Consider the following 17,997-nt stretch of genomic DNA (forward strand, 5'->3'; position numbering starts at 1 on the left):
CTGATGTTGCTAAACATGTATATATTCCTAAAACATTGTTTAGTTCTGCATGGTTTTGAACTTTATGTAAATGGAGTAATACTATATGTGTTCTTCCACAATTTGCTTTCTTAACTCAAGAGTAAATTTCTGGGATTATTTTTCCTTTTTTGTAGATCCCTTTCTATAAAGATTGTGGTGATGATGGAGTTTGCATCTCTGATCTAGTTCTAGATGTTCAACAGCTGCCAGCAGCTCAGTAAGTTTTCCTTTAAAGTTCAGTGAAAACTGTAGAAATAAAAGACACATTAGATTACTTCATTTGGGTGAATGTTTATAGAGATTTTTTTCTATAAAAGAAACATCTATAACTCTTAAAAACCTTTAAAATCTAAATTTCAAAGTATCTAGGAATAAATTTAACCATGGAGGTGAAAGACCTATACTCTGAAAACTATAAAACATTGATGAAGGAATCTGAAAATGATCCAAGGAAATGGAAAGATATCCTGTGCTCTTGGATTGGAAGAATTAATTTTGTTAAAATGTCCATACTGCCCGAAGCAAACTACAGATTTAATGCAATCTCTATCAAAATGCCTAAGACATTTTTCACAGAACTAGAACAAATAATTCTAAAATTTATATGGAACCACAGAAGACCCCAAATTGTCAAAGCAATCTTGAGAAAAAAAACAAAGTTAGAAGTGTCTTCAGACTATGCTACAAAGCTACAGTAATTAAAAGAGCATGGTACTGGCACAAAAATACATATATAGATCATTGGAACATAATAGAGAGTCCTGAAATAAACCCATGTATTTATGATCAATTAGTCTATGACACAGGCAAGAATATACAATGGAGAAAAGACAATCCCTTCAATAAGTGGTGCTGAGAAGGCTGGACAGCTACATGTAAAAGAATAAAATTAGAACATTTTCTCATATCATATACAAAAATAAACACAAAATGGAGTAAGGACCTGAAACCATAAAACTCCTAGAAGAGTACATAGGCAGAACACTCTTTGACATAAATTGTAGCAGTATTTTTTCTGTCTCCTAAGACAAAAGAAATAAAAGCAAAAATAAATAAATGGGATCTAATTAAATTTAAGGGCTTATGCACAGCAAAGGAAACCACTGACAAAACAAAAAGACAACCCACTGAATTGGAGAAAATATTTGTAAATGATATGACCAATAAGGGGTTAATATCCAAACTATATAAACAACTCATACAACTCAAAAAACCAAACAACTGGGGCTTCCCTGGTGGCACAGTGGTTGAGAGTCCGCCTGCCGATGCAGGGGACACGGGTTCATGCCCCGGTCCGGGAGGATCCCACATACTGTGGAGTGGCTGGGCCCGTGGAATATTACTCAGCCATAGAAAGGATAAAATTCTGCCACTTGTAATAAACACAGATGGACCTAGAGCATATTACGCTTCATGAAATAAGTCAGAGAAAGACAAATACTTTATGTTCTAACTTATATAGAGAATCTAAAAAATAAAAGAAACGTATATAGCAAGACAGAAATAGACTCACAGTTAAAAATAATAAACTAGTGGTTACCAGTGGGCAGAGGGAAGGAGGAAGGGGAAAGACAGAGGTAGGGGATTAAGCGATACAAACTACCATGTATAAAATAGATAAGTAATAAGCATATATTGTACAGCACAGCAAAATATAGCCATTATTTTGTAATAACTTTAAATGGAGTATAATCTCTGAAAAGATTGAATTGCTATGTTGTACACCTGAAACTAATATAATATTGTAAATCAACTATACGTCAATAAAAAAATTAAATAAAAACATAAATTTCAATTTCTCTCATCCATATAGAAGTAAAACACTAAGAAATATAAAACCACTTGTATTTGGATGGTGCTTTTTTCTGCAATGTAATTAAAAGCAACAAAAAAGAAAATCCAGTAGCATTTAGTCATTCATTGTCAATATTATTTTACTATGAAGATAATTTATTATTAAGCAGTTTTCTCAGTCTTCTAAATAGTAAATCTAAAGAGTTTTTTTTAATGAGTAAAGTATTTGAATACTAGCTTTTTTTAAAAAAAACTGTAATGACTTTCTTTTTCTCCTTTTTACTTTTAACAGACAACAGCCCTTCATTGTCAGCAACCAAAACAAAAGGTTAACATTTTCAGTAACACTGAAAAACAAAAAGGAAAGTGCATACAACAGTGGGATTGTTGTTGATTTTTCAGAAAATCTGTTTTTTGCTTCCTGGTCCATGCCGGTATGTGAAAGCACCCTGTGTTAACTGATCTGTTTCCTACTTGTTGTCAATTACCGTCTCCCTTATACTCAAATCTCCATGTCCTCTGTGTTTTCTGAAGAAACACCTTAACCCTGAGCATGATCAGTCCTGACTTGTGGCTCCCAACTAGTTTAACCACTTGGGAACATATCCTGGCTGTGTATCTAGACCAATTCTGCTTCACAGCTGGGGTCAGTTTTCCTTTGCCCTGACACTTGGCAGTAGTAGCCAGACTCTACCATAAACTCTCCTCAAGCCATCTGTGTGATGAGGCTTCCTCGGTGCCGCACAGATGCTGGGAGCTGCACTTGCTCGGAGAAATTAGAGTCCCACAGCTCAGCCAGAGCTTAGTAACCACAGGTCTTGCTGCTGCCAAGATGCCGCATTCCAATGAGATCAGTTAATCATGTTGACTTGATCGCTATAGCAGGAACACACTTGCCCATGAATGTCCCTCTGGTCCCTCCTCTGCCACCAAGCAGTGAAAAGGAGAGAAGGAAAAAGCTGAGATTTTCCAAATTCACTGTTTGATGAAAGGATTAAAAAATAGTTTCATCCAGTTTAAAGTCAATGTGAACTTAATAGATTTAGTGTTCTAAACCTATTCTGACTTAAGTGTTTAAATTTCTTGTGCCAAATGACAACTTATTTTAAAGAGAAAAAATCCTGAGGAAAACTAAAATGATTCTTTAAATTATTTAAGGTATAAACAAAAACTGTATTTGTCTTTCTCTTGAAACTACAACTTTGAAAATATACTGAGAGAAAAGTATGCATTAAAGACAGCATTTCTAAATACTGGATTAAAGTTAAAGTTTTGTGCTTCTAAAATATAAGAAATATAATTTATTTCTGGGTAAAATTCCAGTATTTGACCTCTCCTTTGTCTTGTTGGGTGTCCTGCTTAGCAATAAAAAATAGTATGTTAGGGGCTTCCCTGGTGGCGCAGTGGTTGCGAGTCCGCCTGCCGATGCAGGGGATACGGGTTCGTGCCCCAGTCCGGGAAGATCCCACATGCCGCGGAGTGGCTGGGCCCGTGAGCCATGGTCACTGAGCCTGCGCGTCCGGAGCCTGTGCTCCGCAACGGGAGAGGCCACAACAGTGAGAAGCCCGCGTACCGCAAAAAAAAAAAAATAGTATGTTAGCCACTTGGACAATTCATATAAAATTTTCAAGTCTTGGTGTGAACCAACCTTTCTGCTGGAATTTCCAGGTGGTTTATACATCCTTCAGCATGTATGTGTGTGCGCATACACACATTGCGTACTAATTGATCATTGTTTCCTTGGTCTCATTCAGGTTGATGGGACAGAAGTGACATGCCAGATTGCTTCATCTCAGAAGTCTGTTACCTGCAATGTGGGCTACCCTGCTTTAAAAAGGGAACAACAGGTACACCTTGCATTTTATCTTTAAATCCATGCTGACCCCTCCTTGCCATCGGTGTTAACCAATGAACCATCTTTATTAGGTATCGTCATTTGATAGGCACCACAAAATAACTGCCTGCATGTGTTTTTTTAATTTATATTTTTTATACAGCAGGTTCTTATTAGTTACCGATTTTATACACATCAGTATATATATGTTCATCCCAATCTCCCAATTCATCCCACCACCACTGCCCCGCCGCTTTCCCCCCTTGGTGTCCATACATTTGTTCTCTACATCTGTGTCTCAGTTTCTGCCCTGCAAACCGGTTCATCTGTACCATTTTTCTAGGTTCCACATATATGCGTTAATATACGATATTTGTTTTTCTTTCTGACTTACTTCACTCTGTATGACAGTCTCTGTGTCCATCCACATCTCTACAAATGACCCAATTTCGTTCCTTTTTATGGCTGAGTAATATTCCATTGTATATATGTACCACATCTTCTTTATCCATTTGACTATCAATGTTGCCTGCATATTTAGAGGAAGTTTTTAAATATCTGCATGTTTTCTTTAAGTTATTAATAAAAGTGGGATTTTCCCCTGTGCAGTTCATTCCCAAAGGCACATACGATATAGAAAGTTCTTTATTTCTGAACACATTGACCAACACTGGTCAAAGTGCTTTACAGAGTCATGGATATCATTTTTAACCCCTGGTAAGCAAATTTTACATCAGCACAAAGCCTTCAAATTCAGATAAGTGTAAGTGCCTGTGATGTGTTGTATATATATGTCAGGTGAATTCAGTTCTATTCTGAAGGTAAGGCAAGGTGGACAAATACATAGATATTCTACAAATTATAAAGCTTAAGGTTTATAAAATTCAGAATCAAATGGGAGTGAGTTTACTTTTATGGGCCACTTTTTTTTTTCATGTTGGTCCCGGAGCACAAAGCGTCATAGATTGATGAATTTTCATTTTGTGTATAGGTGACTTTCACTATTAACTTCGACTTCAATCTTCAAAACCTTCAGAATCAGGCCTCTGTCAGTTTCCAAGCCTTAAGGTAAAACATGATGAAGTCATGAATTAATGATGGGAGGCTTTTCTAATATTTCTCTTTCAGTAATTTCCTCATGTTCCTTTCAATAGTGAAAGCTACGAGGAAAACAAGGCAGATAATTCAGTCAACTTCAAACTCTCTCTGCTGTATGATGCCGAAATTCACATAACAAGGTAGGTCAAACAGTGGGCAGCCTGTGACCATGGACATCACTCTGGCTCTTAACATATTTGGTTCATGACTGAACAAGTCCTCTATATGCTCATTCTTAACTGAGGAATTTGAATTAAAATATTTCCTCCTTGTCAACTAAAACAGAAGTCCAGGGACAAACTGGTGCCTAGGGGAATCTTGAGGGACCCTTTAGGTTTATTGACTAAGAGCAACACCAGAAAGACAAAGGAATAATCCTCTGTCACATGCCGAGGGAAACTCCCCCGCAGGCCCTCGGACAAGCTGTCAAAGCAGAACTCGCAGGGCCCCGAGGAGCTGCCACCACTTCCTTCTCCACGCCTGTGTCCTACTGTCCACGTGAGATCTCAAGCAATGTCCCCACTCCTGGACGTTGAAGCCCCAAAAACAAATACTGAATCTAGTTACAGAAAATTAGTTTCTGGTTGGAAAATTCCTGGCATAGCAGATGAGGGGTTTCTTCCAACCAGGAGAAAATTAGGCATTTTTCAAAATGGTACTAGTTGATACCAGTTATCTTGAATTGTTCAGAGACATGTGTCTTGAGAGGTGAATAACGTATAGAAACCACAGGTGCTAATAGGATCACCTTCGAGAAGGGAAGTGGGTTCATGGGCACAGACACATTGGGGCACAGCTATGCAGGTACACAGGCTGCAGGGGACACCCATTTCCGAGCCTGGGAACCAGAGTTCTCTACCTGCTGAAACACTGAGGCAGCTTCGCAGCACAGATCAGTGACCCCTGGAAAACACGCAGCAGCGTATCCCCAAGGAGCCACACTTCAAAGTGTCCAGTGACCGCAGATTTCTCTAACATCACTCCAGCCCCTACAGCATGGAATATGTAGATCATCCAACAGATCCCTGAGCAAAAACAAAAAGGAAAATATGTCATTATGTCTAGAGCTAGAGACACATGAGCGAAGATGAAAAGAATGCTTCCTTATCGAGTGAGTTGCAAACAGCAAAAGCAGAAACGAAGTATAGCCCAAGTCATCCATCCCTGAAAAATTATTCAGTAACTGCAGATTTCAAAGGGCCCTCAGCTGCTAAAATAAGTAACTGAAAACAGATGCAGCCAAAGAGATTGATAGCACCACATTACCTGATTCTTTTTCTTCCTACCTTCAATGCTTCTTTCTCATCCTAAATGCTTTTTGTTAATAGAGCCTTTTTCTAATTCCATTCTCCCACCATGGCCAATTTTTTCAGATATTTTAAGATGAAATAAATAAAATACTGAAGTGGGACTTCACTTTTACTAACATCTCAGCTATGTATTTTTTGTGATGGTAAATTGGATTCTCAGACATTCTCATATTCTTTTAATTATATCATGCAGTTAAAAAAAGTATGGAGAATTATAAAGACTAAAGCTAAAGTGGCTCCTAATCCTGCCTCTCAGGTAATTTCTCTTAATGTCTTTTGTAAAAAAAGATATTAAATGTACATGGATAGAAAATCCAAACATGACAGAAACGTACACAACGAAAAGTGAAGTCATCCCTCCGCATCTCCTCTGGTCATTTTGTAGATGACTAACTTGACTGTTTTCAGAATACCTTCCAGATACAGGGTTTATTTATCTACCAGGATATATGCATCATACACACACACACACACACACACACACAGAGTTTACTTTTTTTGAAAACAAGTCCTACCCAATTATTGAGTATATCCCTTAGGAATCACTTTGATACTGTCTAAGTGTGTAATTATTTTGTGCAAATATGATGGATGGAAATAGATGACAGTAGAATTACTTCTAAAACAAGATCCGCCTAGTATAGCTAACTGCTAATATAAATATATTGATCAATATTTAAGTAACTGAAGGAGCACTTAAGTAACATGGAAAAATACTGGATCTCTTTAAAATGCAAAAACAGAGCATATTAATCAATTTAAAAACTGGCCATACTTAGGGGCTCACACAAAGATCTTCTGGAAGGCAAAGGGAATAATTCATGGACACACAGCCAGACTTTCTGTTTTATTTTCTTTTATTGTAATTAATTTTTATTGGGGTCAGGCTTTCTGTTTTAAATCCTAGTCCATTTTCCCATTTTCCATGTAAGGCTGACAAATCATTGTTTCCTCTCATAGGCATAACCTTGACAAATACTACATCTATTTAAGTCCCTATGGCATATTTTCCTTTTGAGAATTTGGGAAAAAATTCTAAGGCATAAAAAAAGAAAAAGGCAAGATTTTCAGTAAAGAAACCAAACAACTCTATCTCAGAAAATATCCAGTCCAATTTTTTTTTTTTTTAAGGAAATAGAATCAACATCCTGCAGTTAGGATAAATTCTGTTGGGAATAAATATTGCTTCTCAGACTCCCATCCCTGCTATCTACCCTCCACCCCTCAATGAAGCTACCCTAGTTGAAATCCATCCTCAGATTCCCAGAAATGAGTGAAGAGAGGGAATGGTATTCAGTTACCTTCCAGTCTGAGTGGTCCTGTGGGGTTCCCTCTGGCCTGGTCATCACTTCACTTGCAAACCCTACTCAGCAGCCCCAAGCAAAGAAGTCCAATTAGGCCAGCGCCTCTAGGCCTAGTCTAATAAAACTCCTGGGTCAGCCACCTTAGAGATGGTCTGTATGGTCAGTGGTGGAAACAGACTGACCAACCCCAATTCAGACCAAAGTGTCAGAGCTGGTTTGGAACTAGGGAAGACAGGGAGAAGGAATAATAAATAAAATGTATACCCCGTTTCACAGGCGTCCAGTGATGAGTAGTGTAGGAGCTAATGCCCGATATCTTATCATGGTATTTCAGCCATCATACCAAGTGGAAAATCCTCTGCCTTATAAATCCATTCATCCAATCAATAAGGACCAAGTGTCCACTATATTAACACACCTGTCAATATATCTTGACATACCTGTCAAGATATAATATCTTGAGAAGAGTTTCACTACAAATTCTTAATACATTTGTACTTATTTTAGAAACTTTACAACTGATACACATATAACACAAAGAATCTCAGCAGAGTGATTATTAAGGGATATGTTTTGAAAGGAACTTGTTTTAGCCTTAGAAATGTATAACTGGATCATAAGTCCATAATAAGCATTTGTTTTCATTTAACGTTTTGTACCTAAATGTAAACTCTTTCACTTGTAAAATAAGCTAGAAGATATTTAGATAAAAGAAATATTAAACTTCAAGAACAATAGCATAACTAAAATGTTCGGCTTTACAAACATCATCCAACAGATCTACCAACATAAATTTTTATGAAGTCTCCTCGGATGGGAATATTCCTTCTATTGTGAACAGTTTTGAAGATATTGGTCCAAAATTCATCTTCTTCATTAAGGTTGGTAAATCTGACATAAGAATGGAAAATCAAGAGAAAGGGGGTAAAAAAATGAGGGCAGGAGGAGAAGAAGAAAGTAAAAAGAAGTTGAAATATACCAGTGGTTCTCAAACTTGAGCACGCATTAGAATCACCTGGAGTCTTGTTAAAACACATGTCACTGGGCTCCATCTCCAGTGTTTCTGATTCAAAAGGTCTGGGGTGGACCTAACAATGTGCAGTTCTAACAAGTTCCCAGGTGACGCTGATGCTTCTGGTCCGGGTGCCATACTTTGAGAACTACTAAGGTAGACCATTGATAAGTAAACAGGTGGGCTTTGTACATAGTTATGTGTCCTGGGTAAGAGATAATTGATGTATTTTGAAAGCAAATGTTGCACATTAATCAACAGAGCAGTAATATAATAATATTACTATGGACAAAAGTCTCTGAAATATAATCAGTATGCCAATTTATCCTTGGAAACCACTTCTATTTGAGAAGCTCACCATTTGTATACAAATATTTATTTCGTACAGTCATGCTAAGTAGTATATAAAAATATTTTAAAATCAGTTTCTATTGGCTATTAGTAAAGTACAAAGTACAAATTTAAAGTTTGTTTTCAGTTATATAAAGAGAAATGAATTTATGAGAGAATGATATTTTATAATAACATTGCATGAACTTTGGAAAATAAAAAGGGAAGAATCCGTCCACCACCCTTAGTCATTACCACTTTATTTTTGTACATTTCCTATAAGTCTGTCACATGGTTGCAACTCTATAATTCAGTGATTTAAAAAGTTCTTAAAGGAGTCTTGATTTGTGATCCAGATACTGGAATTTATAAAATGTACACGGTATTTGGCAACTACTTCTTTAATAAAACATTTAGTCAATTAGTAGTATATAATATTCAGAGAACATGTAATAAGTATCCGCCTTTGTATGAAGTGCTTTATGTATGTTAACCCATTTAATTCCCAGATCAGTTATGAGATTGATAGGATTATTATTCCTATGAGTGTTCTTTAAAATGTTTAACAACCAGTAGGGCATGAGCCCTGGACAATTAGGACAGACTTTCCAACAGCGAGAACAGAGGCTGTATCTGTGCATACCTACTGATATGCCAAGTATCTTTATTTTACAAATGAGAAAACTGAAGCATAAAGAGGTGAAGTACCTTGCCCAAGCCACACTGCTAGTCAGGGGCAGAGTGGGACTTCATGCCCTAGCAGACCAAACCCACAGATGGTAGGTGTTTTTAATCATCTCCTAAGTCACAAATTATTTACCAGTTAAAACTGTAGATGTTGAGATTCTTCCAAGAGGTAAAACACAGTGAGCCAAAGAGTGACCATAAAGTAAGGACTCCCTTTCATATGGACTCACTCTTACCACTTAATAGCTGCCCTTCATCAACACTGGGGTTATTGATCCCATTCCTTCCAACGTGTGTATGATGTAGCGGCAATCAGAGTGTGTTCTTACTACATAGGTAACAACAGGAAGTGTTCCAGTCAGCATGGCATCTGTAATCATCCATATCCCTCAATACACCAGAGGCAAGAACCCGCTGATGTACCTGACTGGGGTGCACACGGACCAGGTACGTGCAGCCAAACTGCCTATAAGAACGTGTACCTTCCATACGGAAATGTTCCATGAAGTGGGGGTGGTCATGTCTGCATCATACAGACAAGAAACTGAAAAGATAACCCCTATGCACCCTGGGTGCTAGGAAACAAGCAGTTAATTTCATATTAGAAGCAGGATATTGTTATAAGAAATGTCTGAGTCTAGGGATGTACAGATGGCAGAAATTATTAAAACCTCCTGACCAGCTGAACATCTGACTTTGTCAGAGCCCTGTTTATAGAGAAGTTAGTTGGCTGGGAAGTGAGAGGTTGAACCCATAGTGGGAGAGTAGTTGGTCTACACAGCTGCAGTCAGTAGCTGGTCTTCAAGCTGCCAGCCTGGACTTTCAACTGGTAGTTGCCAACCCTGGTTGCTCATTTAATCACCTGGGTTGCTTTTTAAATACGTGATGCCCAGACCTACCCCAGGCAATTAAATCAGAATCTCCAGGGCTAAGGCTCTAGGACCCGTGTTTTTCTTTCTCTAAAAGCCCTCCGGCTACAGGGATGCTGTAGCCAAACCCCTGACAGTGGCTCAGCCGTAGTGTAGCACTTAGCTAATGCTACAGCAGTGTTACTTCTGCGCTGTTTATAGGTGACTACAGGAAAGCAAAATCCTAAACTGTTCCACAGGAAAAAACGCTGAATTAAATAAATCACAGACAACTGTTATTACAAATTTGTGTCATCACATGTGGGCTGCAAGAATCAGCGCCATGCCATCGAGTCACGCCAGGAGGATCTGAATACTTCAGGGTTTACATTAGTGATGAACAGGTGTGGCCAGGTCAGCACAGTGCAGAGAATCCTGGGAGCCCCTCCCCTGCCCCAACATGTGAAAATAGGATTTCCTAACGAGTGAAAAATAACATCATAAACCATCTTGCTTCCTAAGACTGATTTGATGTCCTTCTTTGTAGGCTGGTGACATCAGTTGCAAAGCCGAAATAAATCCACTGAAAATAGGACAGACATCTTCTTCTGTATCTTTCAAGAGTGAAAATTTCCGTCATGTAAAAGAACTGGTGAGGACAGGTTAATGGGGTGAAAACTTCCTTTAGTGATTCATTGTTTGTTTTACCTGGAAATTGAGGCACTTCTTTTTTCCTGCCACCTCAGGTGGTAGAACTTTCCTATTTTGCCTTTGATGATCTGTGTGAATCAAGAAAATACAGGCTGATGGGCTTCCCGGGTGGCGCAGTGGTTGGGAGTCCGCCTGCCGATGCAGGGGACACGGGTTCGTGCCGCGGTCCGGGAAGATCCCACATGCCGCGGAGCAGCTGGGCCCGTGGGCCATGGCCGCTGAGCCTGCGCGTCCGGAGCCTGTGCTCTGCAGGGGTAGAGGCCACAGCAGTAAGAGGCCCGCGTATGGCAAAAAAAAAAAAAATGCTGAAATTTAGGTTATTGGAATTATTATTTATGCCATTATTATAAAATACATGTTCCAAATTTCATGATATTAACAGGACTCCATGTCAAACTGGTTTTGTGTCGTGCACAGTGGAAACGTTGCAAAGAGCTGAGCGGGAGCTGGGCATGTGTGGGAGGTGAAGCCCTCCTCACCTCCTCCACATAATCACTGACGTCTTTTATTGAGCTGTTAAATTTGACTCTCTGACCACCCTTCTCTGTTTTCAATATTTTCTCATCTCCTGCTCGAGAGTTATGCCACATTTTTGGGAAAGACACTTGTCTAGCATCTAGCATGGTGCTTGGCACATATGAAGTATTCAAATAAGCAAACATTTAGTAAACAGTAAAACCTAAACCAACCTCAGTTCTCCCCTATGAACAACATTGAAATTCTCCTGTTTTTCTTTTATTGCAATTATTTTATTTCATGAAGGATGGGAAAACAGAATGAACAGTTTCTTATTTAAGTAACTATAGTGTAATTACAGTGTAAATGTGGTCTAAATCTGAACAGAGGTATGTAAAAATGCTCAGGAGAAACTCATCTCAGGGTATGAAAATGTTTTGATTTTGTAAAAAAGGCAACTTCTGTGAACAGTATAGAGGAAACATAAGACGAAAAACAAAGAAAAAACTAAAGTTCTCCAGAAATCTAACAGCTGGCCACTTAACATTTAATGAACATTCTTCCTTACCTCTCTAATCATTAACCTACGTATAAGCACATGTGCACTGTTACATAAATGGACCAAGCTACCTTTTTTCATTGGCCGATATGTCACAGATCTTTTAATAGGCTTTATTTTTAGAGCAATTTTAGGTTCACAGCAAAATTGAGTTTAAATTACAGAAATTTCCCATATACCTCTTGCCCCACTTACCCACAGCCTCCTACACTATGAACCAGGCCCCCCCCCCCCCACCCAGAGTGGTACATTTGTTTCAATTGATGAACCTACACTGACGCATCATAATTACCCAAAGTCCATGGTTTACATTAGGCTACCCTTGATGCGTGTTCTATCGGTTTGGATGGACGTATGATGACATGGATCCACAATTACGGGGTGCAGAACAGTTCACTGCCCAGAAGCTCCTCTGTGCTCCCCCTATTCATCCCTCCTTCCCCCCTAACTCTTGGCAACCACTGATTCTTTTACTGACAACTTTTTTAAAATTCAAGGAATGCACCTGTATCATGAGGTTACTGACTAAATTGTACTACATTTTGTGTATGTATACTCAGTAATTTACTTAACTAGTACACTGTTGATAAACACGGATTGTTTAGTCTTTGGAGTTTTTTTTTAATCTTACACTATAGTTGATTAACAGTCTTGGTGAGGGTTGTTGTTTCTCTTTAACTCTGATAAACAGTAGTTCAATAAACAGGCCTGCTGTACTCTTCTGCACACACTTATTATCTCCTGAGGCCTTCCACACAGATGGGCAGCGGCAGGGGCAAAGGACATGCACTTTTTACATTTGGAGGCAAAGTGCTAAAATCTCCAGAAGAAGGGTTGTAACTACTACTAATAGTTCATGAGATTGCTCATTTCCTTAGCTCCTTCCCAGTACTGGGTTGTATCTGTCTTTGTAAAATTTTGGTGTTTATTTTTTAAAGCTTGTACTAACTCTCTCTTCTTTTACCCTTGACTACAACCTGAAAGAACTGCAGAACCGCTTCATGTAGTAACATCACCTGCTGGCTGAAAGACCTTCAGGTGAAAGGAGAATACTTCCTTAATGTGTCTACCAGAATCTGGAACGGGACTTTCGCAGTAGTAAGTATCAGCTTTGTTTATTCGGCTCATTGATAGCATTGAAACATAAGCCTTCACTGTCAATAAGGTCGCACCCTCTGACAAAATCAGCATTCTGACTAATGTCAGCCGTGCCCAGTGACCCAGAGCAGTCTTACCTTGGAAGGCAGTGTGCTTCCATCCCTTTCCAAAGCTTGCCCAACCTGGCTGTGCCTCAGAATCACCTGGGCTGCTGGTAAAGCATCTGCTTCTTAGACTCCATGCCAACCTACTAGAGCAGAATCTCTGGAAATGGTGTCAGGATCCCCTCAGCTGCCTGGGGTGCAGTGGGCCACCTGCTCTGTCTTCCTCCCCCTGCTCTTGACTTTTCTGACTTATGGTCTCCACCACACCCAGATCAAAGCGCCTCCATTCCCTGTGCTCCCAGGTGACTGTTGATTGATCTCAAACTACCTGGTAGATGAATCTAACCTGAGAATCCATCGTCCTCTATTAGAGCCAGGTGTAACCACTCTGCTCTCCTGTTTTTAATCCCTTCTCTGGTGAAAGCCCCAGTGTGCTTACAGTTTTTTTTAAGTCATTTCAGTCTCACAAGTTTGAGGAATGTGCCAGAACAATGTCAGAGTGTTTTTCCAATTGGCAGGTGTGACTTGGCAGTAGTGATACCTGCTTTCAGCAGAGATTTCGGTAGCCAGAATGTCAGTCTGGCACGGGAAGAGTAAGGATGGACAGAGCTCCTTAAGTCTGACTACATAAGCGGCGAGCTGTTCATTTTACTAACACTGGCTGTGATCGAGGCAGCAAAACAGAAATTAGTTTGAAACCTCCAGGGGGCCTTGTGGCTCACAGTGAATTTTTTTTAAACGCATAGATCAGTCTTCAAGGTGCTTACCAACCGTACCCTATTCCCTATTTTCTAACCACTTCATGATCTCTCCAACAAACCCCTCCCTGCTATGGGGTTCTATGTCACATCAGAGAACTTGGCTCCCTCCGAACTTGGCCCCGGAACCAAAATATAAGCAATATTCTTCGATAAAGACACAATAGAAAGAGGAATTGTGAAAGGCAGGTGAAAATCTAGAGAAGTGGAGGAGTGAGGAGTTGGGTTTTCTCCTTGTTTGCCTTTATTTGGTTTTCTTGTTAGTTGCATTTGCTTTCAAGCCTTCAGGATGCCTCTAAGTCCTGTAAGACTGCAAAGCAGGCAGTTATACCATCATCCCAGCTGCTGCAGTTTGGCGCTCAGTTTTACCCATTGGATCTTGGCTCCTTGGATTTGAGGAACAAATGTTTTCATAGTAACCTTTGCCAGCTGGGAAGGAAAACTCACTGTTGCAAATCAAAAGGCAATCACCCCGGCTCTGTAAAAAGCATCTGGTTTTTCTTGAGTTTGTTTAAAGCTACATCATTTTAACTGTAAGACTTTTTATAGTACCTTCCCCAAGGTTTTCAGAAGCAGCAGTTTCATTTCTGGAAGCAAAATTCTGAAGAAGTGTATTATTTATGCTTTTTCAACATGGTTATTATGATAGTTAAGCTGAAAAACACCCATGAGAGTTATTGCATATCATGTCCTACACATCTTCCTCCTTCATGAAAGGTCAAATGTTTATCCTCACCTTGTTTTGAAGCATTTCAACAGTGGATGTTCTCAGACCATCTAGGAGATCCAGTCTGAAATACGAATCATACTTCCTGTATTAGAGCCCATGAATATACTACCTTTTGCCCTTTTTCTGAGGCAGTGCAAGTCAACATTTCAAGTAATTTCATCACAAAGTGATTGCTCAGGCTTCCAAATCAGTGGCATTGTTGGTTGCCCTTTGTAAGGAAAAGGCTTGTTGAATGCCAGCAGGTGTGTGACTTCAATCTCCTGGGTGTGCATGGTACCCCTACCGTTACTTGTTAACCCTGCAGGATACTGCGTACCCGTGCAAAGGGCCAGACTTAGGAGGGCAGATATATCAGTGTTGTAAGGAAATTCTTTCATCTCTAGTCTGCAGGGACTATTAAGTAAGAACATTCACTTAACTGTTACTCCTTTTTAAATTTAAACCATCATCAATACTCCTAATGTTCCCCAAATAATGTATGTTTGAGACACCAGTGATCAGGGTTAACTTCTACTGCAATCTTCCATCTTGAGAAAATTAAGGCTAATCAGAGACTGAGCCAGTGGAAAGGAAATAAATTGCTCACTTTTTGGATATGCATTCTCTCTTTCTGGCTCCCAGATATAGTTTAGCAAATTACCTCATGGAGTGTATTGAATTATGTGCCCTAGTAACCACAAAAACTAAATCCTAGTAGCCAGATCATGTGAAGGCAGTTCTCAGATCTGGGCATTGTATTCCATCTCGAAGTAGTGTCAGTCCCAATACTTGATTATAGAGAAAACAATATACACATCAGTAATGTATCCACTGAAAAAAAGATTATTTTTCTGTAACTAGATTCAGGAATGCATGTAAAATTATTTCATTTTTGGAGGTTACTAATAACATCAGCATAAAATGTATGTCCTTCCTATATGCCTGCCCCCAATCCAGTATTTTTTATAAAAATGCTTAGATTAGGAAAGCTGAAATTATTACTCATGTTATCTAGCACGGACACAAGGTTTAGGATGTCTGCCACTGACATGCATGGCCTTTAAACAGTATTATTTTACACATGTGTACCCAGAAGAGAAATTCTCTTCCTTTTGAATCTGATTTCACATTGTTTTGTGATTCAGGTAAATATTTAAAAACACCAAGTTTTCAATTTTCTCTCATGTCACAAACTTCGTTGTTTTTAAAAACCTAAACTATGATCTTTCCCAATTAAAAACTTCGTTTCTAAACCCTTGTTTTTCACCCCTGTTTACAAGTTAGAGTTACCGGGAGAGACGCTTTAACCAGCTGGTATCTAAACCCCACCCCCCAGAGACTTTTTTTTTTAAACATCTTTATTGGAGTATAATTGCTTTATAATGCTGTGTTAGTTTCTGCTTTATAACAAAGTGAATCAGTTATACATATACATATGTTCCCATATCTCTTCCCTCTTGCATCTCCCTCCCTCCCACCCTCCCTATCCCACCCCTCTAGATGGTCACAAAGCACTGAGCTGATCTCCCTTTGCTATGCAGCTGCTTCCCACTAGCTATCTATTTTACGTTTGGTGGTGTATATATGTCCATGCCACTCTCTTGCTTTGTCACCGCTTACGCTTCCCCCCCCCCTTATCTTCAAGTCCATTCTCTAGTAGGTCTGTCTCTTTATTCCTGTCTTACTCCTAGGTTCTTCATGACATTTTTTTCTTAGATTCCATATATATGTGTTAGCATACGGTATTTGTCTTTCTCTTTCTCACTTACTTCCCTCTGTATGACAGACTCTAGGTCCATCCACCTCACTACAAATAACTCAATTTCATTCCTTTTTATGACTGAGTAATATTCCATTGTATATATGTGCCACATCTTCTTTATCCATTCATCCGATGATGGACACTTAGGTTGCTTCCATCTCCTAGCTATTGTAAATAGAGCTGCAATGAACATTTTGGTACATGACTCTTTTTGAATTATGGTTTTCTCAGGGTATATGCCCAGTAGTGGGATTGCTGGGTCATATGGTAGTTCTATTTGTAGTTTTTTAAGGAACCTCTATACTGTTCTCCATAGTGGCTGTACCAATTGACATTCCCACCAGCAGTGCAAGAGTGTTCCCTTTTCTCCACACCCTCTCCAGCATTTATTGTTTCTAGATTTTTTGATGATGGCCATTCTGACCGGTGTGAGATGATATCTCATTGTAGTTTTGATTTGCATTTCTCTAACGTTAGTGATGTTGAGCATCCTTTCATGTGTCTGTTGGCAATCTGTATATCTTCTTTGGAGAAATGTCTATTTAGGTCTTCTGGCCATTTTTGGATTGGGTTGTTTGTTTTTTTGTTATTGAGCTGCATGAGCTGCTTGTAAATTTTGGAGATTAATCCTTTGTCGGTTGCTTCATTTGCAAATATTTTCTCTCCCATTCTAGGGTTGTCTTTTGGTCCTGTTTATGGTTCCTTTGCTGTGCAAAAGCTTTTAAGTTTCATTAGGTCCCATTTGTTTATTTTGCTTTTTATTTCCATTTCTCTAGGAGGTGGGTCAAAAAGGATCTTGCTGTGATTTATGTCATAGATTGTTCTGCCTATGTTTTCCTCTAAGAGTTTGATAGTTTCTGGCCTTACATTTAGGGTTAGGCCAGAAAGCTTTTGACAAAATTCAACACCTACTTATGATAAAAACCCTGCAGAAAGTAGACACAGAGGGAACTTTCCTCAACATAATAAAGGCCATATATGACAAACCCACAGCCAACATCATCCTCAGTGGTGAAACCATTTCCACTAAGATCAGGAACAAGATAAGGTTGCCCACTCTCACCACTGTTATTCAACGTAGTTTTGGAAGTTTTAGCCACAGCAATCAGAGAAGAAAAGGAAATGAATCCAAATTGGAAAAGAAGAGACTTCGTTTAATTTGCTACGGCAGGGCCCAGTCACCCGCACGGTTTAAGTTCCCACATGGGGTCCCAGCATATCGGCAATTTAAGCACACGCAGATGCTTGAGTCTTCAGAGTTGGCATTTGCTCTTGTCACTTTCCACAAGAACATAAATAAGGAACATGCCAAGTTTTATACGTTAACTTCTGCTAGGATAAAATATACTCTTTATTCTTCTTATGTTCCAGTCGACTTTTCAGACAGTACAGCTGACGGCAGCAGCAGAAATCGACACCTATAACCCTCAGATATATGCGATCGAAGAAAACACCGTCACGGTGAGTGCATCACATCCCTACCTGTGGGCGCTGGAGTCTCTGACGGGCATTCCATTTCTGACCATTTACAACGGTCACGTTCGCATCTACATGTATATAGAAGTATCTTACTGAAACTCTGAAAGGCTAATGTTTATCATG

General features: G+C 39.2%; 1 protein-coding gene across 1 annotated transcript in view; it reads left to right on the top strand.

The window, feature by feature from the left end:
• The window catches only part of ITGA2 (integrin subunit alpha 2), a 104,802-nt gene that overhangs the window by 82,914 nt on the left and 3,891 nt on the right, over nt 1–17,997 (top strand). The window contains exons 19-28 of the mRNA XM_079918933.1: nt 156–238; nt 2,108–2,249; nt 3,570–3,662; nt 4,641–4,717; nt 4,804–4,887; nt 8,140–8,242; nt 9,727–9,837; nt 10,786–10,890; nt 12,949–13,062; nt 17,767–17,856. Of these exons, the coding sequence (XP_079775059.1) occupies nt 156–238; nt 2,108–2,249; nt 3,570–3,662; nt 4,641–4,717; nt 4,804–4,887; nt 8,140–8,242; nt 9,727–9,837; nt 10,786–10,890; nt 12,949–13,062; nt 17,767–17,856 (1,002 nt within the window). The remainder of the gene's footprint in view (nt 1–155; nt 239–2,107; nt 2,250–3,569; nt 3,663–4,640; nt 4,718–4,803; nt 4,888–8,139; nt 8,243–9,726; nt 9,838–10,785; nt 10,891–12,948; nt 13,063–17,766; nt 17,857–17,997) is intronic.

This window comes from Stenella coeruleoalba (assembly GCF_951394435.1).
Source record: "Stenella coeruleoalba genome assembly, chromosome: 3".
NCBI classification, from domain to species: domain Eukaryota; kingdom Metazoa; phylum Chordata; class Mammalia; order Artiodactyla; family Delphinidae; genus Stenella; species Stenella coeruleoalba.